This window comes from Colias philodice, chromosome 1, assembly GCF_061535455.1.
Source record: "Colias philodice isolate Cphi_HAF_F1 chromosome 1, ilColPhil1 Martin Lab GWU primary, whole genome shotgun sequence".
NCBI lineage: Eukaryota > Metazoa > Arthropoda > Insecta > Lepidoptera > Pieridae > Colias > Colias philodice.
This window is the reverse complement of record NC_143086.1, coordinates 3,239,731-3,247,758: the sequence shown is the minus strand read 5'-3', so window position 1 is coordinate 3,247,758 and position 8,028 is coordinate 3,239,731. Positions and strand designations below refer to the sequence as shown.

Here is an 8,028-nt window from a genome sequence, read left to right as displayed (position 1 = left end):
TATCATTATATTTATTAAAAAAGTTCTATAGCAAAAAAAAAGATGTTTTATGAGTGTACAGTGTAGTCTTTATTATAAAAGTTAGCAAAAATACGTCTTTTATTTAAACTATAATCAGTTAAGTTTTTTGGTTTTCCAATAATTAAGTACTTATTAAATTATTCGATCGATAGGGAGTAATGTGACTCTTGGGGCTTAAAATAAAACAGCATTCATTCACACCAATATATTTATTGAAAGTCTTACAACTAGTTACAATATAGCATAAAATAGGCCAATCACATACGAAAGGCGTATAAAAAGCGGTCCCTGATTACAGGACCGCATACAAAATAGAAACTTGGCTCGACATCTCTAAATATCACCAAGTCGAAGATAGTATCAGTGAGATATAGGATAAATAGAAGTAGATAAATAAATTATAACACAAGTATTTAAATGGTGAATAATTCGGTAATTATTCACTTCATTCAGAAAGAGAAGGAAAAGGTTTGAAAACTTCTCGATTTGGCCCTTGAGAATACATAACTACATCGGTTAAATACTTGTGTTCCTATTCTAAAGACTAATAATATGTATGACGTATGTACGTGTTTTGGCTTACAAAGACGCCAAGTACACGTCCTATACTATAGTATTACAATAGTAATTAGTGCAAATAAAGATTAAACAAATAAGATTCCTGTATGTCGTACACTCAGTGCGCGCTTAAACTAAGTAAACCTTAAAACAAAATATAAATTCTTCCTTACTAGCTAGCCAGCCGAGCTTTGCTCGTCACCAACAAAATTACCCTTATACCCATATTTCAAACGTACATCTGCAACCCGATATAATCCACAACTTTGGCAAATCTAGCAATAGCCTTCCCAACAAAAATTGAGATCTATAAGTGAGTACTTAAATTGAGCATGTGATGATCAACTAAGAAAAATCTTAAATACTAGGATTACAATATTCTTATCTTGTAAATAAACCACTGTGAGAAAACACTTAAAATATATCCAAAAAGCATTAAGCGACAGGAACGTTTAAAAAGCGTCATTGTCCATAGCACTGTATGCCGCCACTTTACGAATAGAAAGTGTCGAATGGATTAATAATTATCCATTACATGATCTTCCGATGGTGAAGCTGGCGTCAGTAATCTCGCATGAAGCGATCACTGAAAACGTCGGCCATAGCGAAGGAGAGAATCAACATCGAGTGCGGTATGAAGCAGATGGCGATTACCTGAGAGAGCTTGCCCCTGTGCCTGAATCTGTCCAGGAAACCTAGAAATTCTGATTCATTAATTGCAGCACACACGTTTTCGGTATAAAACAATTTATATAGCGTTCAATTCAGTGTCTTCGATATCCTTTATGTTTTAAAGGCGGGCAACGCATTTACAGAGGCCCTTCCTCTATAAATATCCATGGGTTGCGGCGGAGGTACGCCATCACGCGACTCAACAGCTCAGTAGCCCATTGACATAAAACAATCGTAATAATTATAATACCTAGCAGGCTGTCGGTGTGAGTGTCCTCGGGGTACAAAGGTCAGGGCAGCTGCAGCCAGTCGGCCAGCTGGTTCTGGATGGCGATGCGCGCGCGCACCAGCTCGGGCAGGTCCTCGTCGCGGGACGGGTACATGTCAGCGCAGTGGGCAGTTCCTGGTGTACACAGTTTATTTATTTACAAACAAGTAAACTTATAGACAAATTATGGTATTATAGAGCTAAAACATTTTAATCCTCTTCTTTACCCGTTTAGAAGATGACCCTTTAAAAAGAAGCCAAAACATTATCAAAAATAATTTTTATTAAAACTAGAAACAAATGCGAGTCACCTTTCACGTAGATAGCGGGAGCGTCGATATGCATAGTACTTGTGATGCCGAGAGCGTGCCACGGATCGATGGAGCCATGGACATACATGACCCTGGACGCAGTTATACCAAGACCGCCGTACTCATTGTTCGTCCAAGCTACACTGTTTGCAATGAATTTTTCATCGAATCTGAAATAAAGGATCATCTTTAATCATGAGTTTTTTTAGCAAAACAAATGCTATCTTTTAAGGCTATTGTGGAGGAAGGAAGGTGGAATTCCTCCATCGAAAAAGGGAGGATCCTCGACCAGTCTACTCGACTGGCCGGCCGTGAAGGCCCCGATGGATGATGTCGGAAAGTTGTATATATAGCTCTGTAGCGAAAACATTTCGCTTGCGCGATTCAGAGCGAGGTGTCGCTACAGGACTCCCCTCCGAGACCGGAGGTCGTAGTACGGAGTTGCCTCGCCAGTGCCAGGTATGTTCCAGTGAGTCGGAACAGGAAGCCGCTAGTTCACAGTGAGTCGGAACTGAGTGCGGTGATGCTGCGTGTAATGCTCCAGTGAGTCGGAGTGTGCAGTGAGGATGGCTGTGGAGCTGACCAAGCATGCGCGATCGCACATGGTAGTGGACAGGACTCCATTTGAAGCCGAGTGCGCTGGCTGGCGGGCGGTGATCGTAGGCGGGGAAGGGATAGGTGAGCATGGACATCATGGATGGACAGAAGGAGTTGTGAACTGTCAGGGGTCACCACTGTGGAGGAAGGAAGGTGGAATTCCTCCATCGAAAAAGGGAGGATCCTCGACCAGTCTACTCGACTGGCCGGCCGTGAAGGCCCCGATGGATGATGTCGGAAAGTTGTATATATAGCTCTGTAGCGAAAACATTTCGCTTGCGCGATTCAGAGCGAGGTGTCGCTACAGCTATGTCATTCACATAAATAAAATATAAAAATGGAACCAAAACGGATCCCTGTTGAACACCAAGACTCATCGCACTATTAAATTATTAAATCCTGCATTTCCAAATTATTAAATCCAGTAAGTAGAACCTAAATTTAAAATATATGGTGTGATGATACTGAATATTTAATTTTGTAGTGACGGCATTTGACTATGTAGAACATTATACAAGAGAGTAAAATGTTCTACATAGTCAAATGTTTTACGTAAAACAAAGACGAAACTCGACATACTTTCTGTTAAATAAGTCTCATAGATAGCCGAACGATGAAGTTTAATTGTAAACTAGCAGTTCATTACTTAATTAGAATTCGTTATTTTTACTATGAATATTAATTATTATAAATTATCTCAAAAATCGGAGATACTATGATCGTTAAGATAAAGTAAATAAAAAAAAACTAATCCCTATTCAGTGACTCCTCTAATTAAAATTTCGTAAAAAAAATTAAGTGACCACTAATCAAAACAGTATTTGATTAACATATAGTATACTGTTCAAGCTCTCCCTAATAAGTTATTTTCTTAAATAAGCGTTTAATTTTGTTCGTATTTTATAATGTTTAAATTTAATCATAAAGTAAACAATTTCGTTATAGATTAAAGTTCTTTGTAAATACATAGTAACTGCGTACATTTAAAAGAAATTCATCCCAAAGTTGTTTTCTTAAAAATTTTCATCGAACAAACATGAGACAAAGCCTCGATAGCTTCTCGAACGTATATCGATTCTATCTCGAGGTCCCTGCGTTTCCATAGCAATATCAAAATAGCCGAAGTCAGCACTGCGCATGTCCGAACTACCTCGCATGTCCGAACTACCGCGCAAGTACCGATGGCCTAGAACATTCGAATATATACGAGATGCAACAGGAATGCATGAGTGTCGTGTTATGAATGTATTGATTTATTGCACACAGGCACATCTCGGAGCGGTAGGTAATGCAGGATACCCATTGCGCATAGGACAAATTCATGATTGATCGGTTTTCCAGACATCACGTTCTGACCGGCGCAGACTAACTTATTGATGACCTGCTATATCGAGATGCAAATATCTAGAACTTTCGTATGGAAATTTTCCAGCGTGTTCGAATGCGATTTTGCCATCCATGTTTCCGAATCTTTGTGATTTGTGTATCATGGTTTATGATTATTTAGAATTATAAATTGCAATTAAACGACTCATAAATACTAAGTAATTTAGCAATTTTTTTGTTAAAAATTTCGAGATTAAATTTTTGGACAGCAAAGACAGACATACATATTTATGTATTTTGCGAAATAGGCGATTATTTGAGCATTTGAGTATAGAACAGAGTTCGTTTGGAGAAAATATTAGTTTCTTTAGAAATTTTATAGATATGAATAGATAATTGTATTAAACTTTTATTGATACAAAAATTTCATCAGTAAACTAAAGTTGGGTAGTATATGATAATATTTGACGTGGTATTATAGGTACCTACATACTACCCGATATGCTTTTACCGACTTAAAAAAAAGAGGAGTTTCTCAATTCGCCTGTACTTTTTTAAGCGGATTTCACATTTTGTTAATCTCAGATATTTTTATTATGGCAGACTGGCCAAATGAAAATTTGCACAAAATTTGCACCCTTCAATTGTTTTGCACACTTTTAAACAGAACGGAAATGATTGGCGATGATAACAAAAGAACGTACTTTATTTAATATACCCTTTCTAAACTAAAGAGTTTTAAGTCATGTTAACCATTGCAATTTTGATTTTGAAGTGTGTCTCATAGAAGTATGTAATAATTCGAACATCTCTAAGGAAATTGAAACGTCGCGTAGGTATTACTACCCACATATAATTATATTCCTCGACGTCTCGACGGGGGTTGCTTTTCTTTGTCAATATTTATAAGGAATATTGATATTGAAGATTGCTTTCAAGTAATAAGTAATCTCTCTTTTCAACATTTTATAAAATTAATTGGAATATTTCTATGGCTCCAGCTATGAAAAGAACGTACTTTAATGTCATCGGCAATTTAAGATATTGCAAATTCTTTTGATAATCATATTAATTATGCGTTGCAAAGAAATTCTTCGCTAGACGTAATATGTACATACATTTTAATGATAATAATTATTTAAATAGCATTTACGTTCGCGTGTTATCTTTTGCATTTTCGATTTTGAGACCATTAACTTTTTCAATACAATTTCGCTAATCGCTTTGCCCAATTGCAATTTTTTTTAGATCACAAAGAAAAGTTAATTCATAAAAATTACGAATTTTTGAAGAACCCCTTAGAATAATAGACAAGTCATACATAAAATGTTACAAAGTACATACACGTAAAAAATACAAATGCAATGAGTATACCTGGAAGAAAAGTACATAGAGATAATTACGAAGAATCACTTACTTGTCACCGAAGATATCTTCACACTGCTTTATAAAGAATTCCAGCGGGAATTCATCGCCGAACAGTTCAACCTCTGCAGTCGATGTCTGGTAGAAGCCGAACTCGGTGCAAGTCTGGTACATCCACTGGCGTCCTGGGAAAAAGGAATAAAATAAAAATAAAATAAAATAATATTTATTAGCAAATTTTACATACTTAGTTCACAATATTGCTCTGCCTTCTGAACTAGGTAAATACCTGTGTCTCAGAAAACAGTGCCTTCCCTTATGAGTTCATACAAGTATTATAAAATACGTAAACAGAATATTCTAGTTACAGATTAATAACAATTAAAGAATAAAAATTACTAGTTAATTATAAATGTAATATATATATATGACGATACATGAATTGGACAGGTGGATAAGCGTGAGTATGTGTGTGTGTATGTGTGTGTGTGTGTGTGTGTGTGTGTGTGTGAGAGTGTGCGTGTGTGTGTATGTGTCCGTGAGTGGAATATTATGATTAATTGTGTTTTTGATTTTGACACCTATTTAATAAAAGTGAAGAGACTTTCAGTTTGGAGATAATCCAGATTTTTGAGCCAGTTGATAATGAATTTTTTAAACCTATATAATATACCTTCAAATTCTAACCAAATTAAAAAAAATACATAAATCACACGGGAAAGGGGTAAATAAAGTTCGCAATAATACCATCGCAATTGCATTTTAAAAATCGCATTTTAAACATATTTTTTTTTTTTTTATTAAACTATCGCATTTCCCAAACCCACCTCCTTCAGTCGCAGAATAAGACATGTTCCTAAGCTCTTGAATCATGTTATCGTAGCTGTAGTCTAAGCAAGTTTGGTTGGACATGTCCAGAATAATTGAGTTGAATTTACCCACTTGAATGTATATGTTCGATTCATTTTGTTCCCCGACCAACATATCGCAAATCTGTAACAAGTTATTTGGTTAGTCTATAATATTTGTAAGGCATTGTAAAAACTGTAACAATAAAATGATATTATACCGTATTGATAGTGAAATTCTTCATTTTCTTGTCTTGGCTGATACGGTTGTCTTCATTGTACTGAACGAGTTCGGCGAAATCATCAGCGATGCTGTTGAAAAAGTTCTTTTTGTCGTCCTCTGAGGCTTCCTTTAGCGGTTTGCATGTTCTAAAAAATAAAAAAGATTTATAGAAAATTTGTTAAAAATAGTATACAGACAAAGAAAGTTTATCAGTATAGTAAAAGTTGTATGTAGAGTAGAGTGTAAAGGTCATTGATAAATATAATTAATATTAGTTATGCTCTCATTACTGTTATGATAATAACATCTGTTAAAACAACTTCATGACACAATTTCAGTTCGATATTGCTTGTAACAATACCTAAATTCTTGATCAAGTTGTTCCGGATTTGTTATCATCAACGTAATAATTTGTTCATGTGCATCTTTTATTCTGTTCACACATTCAGAGCTAGCGGTCTTTTCCTGAATAGCGTCGGCTACCACTTCATAATACTCTGAAAATTAGATAGATATTAATATTTCATGAAACATTAATATATAAAAAATAATTTATTAAACTTTTATATAGAGTGATCTTACCCATGAAGTTCAATTTTGCCAACAAAGGTCCACTTGAAGAAATAGCAGCATGTACGAGATGAGGATATTTGATCCTCAGCCAAGCAACTAGCGACCCTGGGTATGAGCCACCAAAAGCCACCCATTTCACTTTAGTTGTATCCAAACTATACTTGGCGTTCATTGCATTGATGAAGTTGGCTATGTCTGCGAGAGCTTGGGACGAAGAGAGATATTGCAAGTTCTTTGTGCTGATATCCCTGAAAAAAAGATTTATATGAGAAATTATAATAATAGGCTAAGTAATAAGAGGCATATATAAAAATTAATAAAAGTATATACTTAGTAGGGCGACTCTCTCCATAATAGCGATGTTCCACCATGATACACAAAGCTTTAAACTTCTCTGCGTATTCGACCCACGCTCCCTTGACCATCCACTTCGCGTCCGCGGGCCCCTCCCCGCCCACCATGAGGAAAACGGGGCCCGGGTTATTTGCATCGTAGAAGGAATCATTCACATAGTACCTCTGAAAACACATTTTTATTGTAGATAACAACATACATCATTTAATTTAAAATGATAATTAAAGGAGCAAACAATTTAAACTTAGTTGAAAATACACTTACTTGTTTCCATGTTCTCAAATCAGTAGGGGAAGCATGATCGAGTTTCTGTTGAAACCACCGAGCTCGTGGTAGGGGATCGCCTACATCTTTTACTGGGAGCCCCAAATTACCACCCTTTCCCCGGCCTAAGCGAAACTGTTTACTTCCGCTTACCAAAAGGGCCGGTAACAAAGCAACGTAAATAAAAAATAAACGAGACATTATAGTCTAAATAAAAAATCGATATGAATTTAAAATGAATCGCATTTGTAACGTTTCATTAAAATAATCAGAGAATCAAGAATATCTAAAGATATTGACTATTGACCCAAGAATTATTTAAATTAATTTAATAAATTCCAACGGAGCAGACGTCTATCTAGGGGGGCGGGCGTTCACTTTGTTCCACAGAGCAAGACAGACGTAGACAGACCGCAGACGCGGCACTCAGTACTTCGATTTCGAGCTCACGCACACATATGCATGTATTACTTAGGCACAGAATACATAATAGTAGCACAGACTAATAATAATATACTACGATAGTAGCTAAACGCTACAGAACGGACACTCTCCGCCTCCCGCCAAAATTAAACACTTACCTCCCCCGCACGATCAGTAAAAAATGGTCCATATTTTTCTACAGGGACGATACGTAACAAGAAGCTT

General features: G+C 36.2%; 1 protein-coding gene across 2 annotated transcripts; it reads right to left on the bottom strand.

Annotated features, from left to right (window-relative positions):
* Positions 1 to 215: 215 nt before the first annotated feature.
* Positions 216 to 7,785, bottom strand: LOC149491053 (putative serine protease K12H4.7). 2 transcript variants are annotated; one of them, XM_089696143.1, is made up of 10 exons: positions 7,381 to 7,785; positions 7,093 to 7,280; positions 6,772 to 7,010; positions 6,551 to 6,686; positions 6,188 to 6,335; positions 5,946 to 6,111; positions 5,171 to 5,303; positions 1,831 to 2,000; positions 1,502 to 1,654; positions 216 to 1,283 (listed from the first exon to the last, which is right to left on the bottom strand). In XM_089696143.1, exons 1-9 carry the CDS (start codon positions 7,579 to 7,581, stop codon positions 1,542 to 1,544), a joined length of 1,494 nt encoding a protein of 497 aa, XP_089552269.1. In that variant the 5' UTR covers positions 7,582 to 7,785; the 3' UTR covers positions 216 to 1,283; positions 1,502 to 1,541. The 2 variants fall into 2 exon arrangements, with proteins under 2 accessions (XP_089552269.1, XP_089552278.1); XM_089696152.1 differs by having other exon boundaries at positions 216 to 1,274.
* Between the last annotated feature and the right edge of the window lie 243 nt (positions 7,786 to 8,028).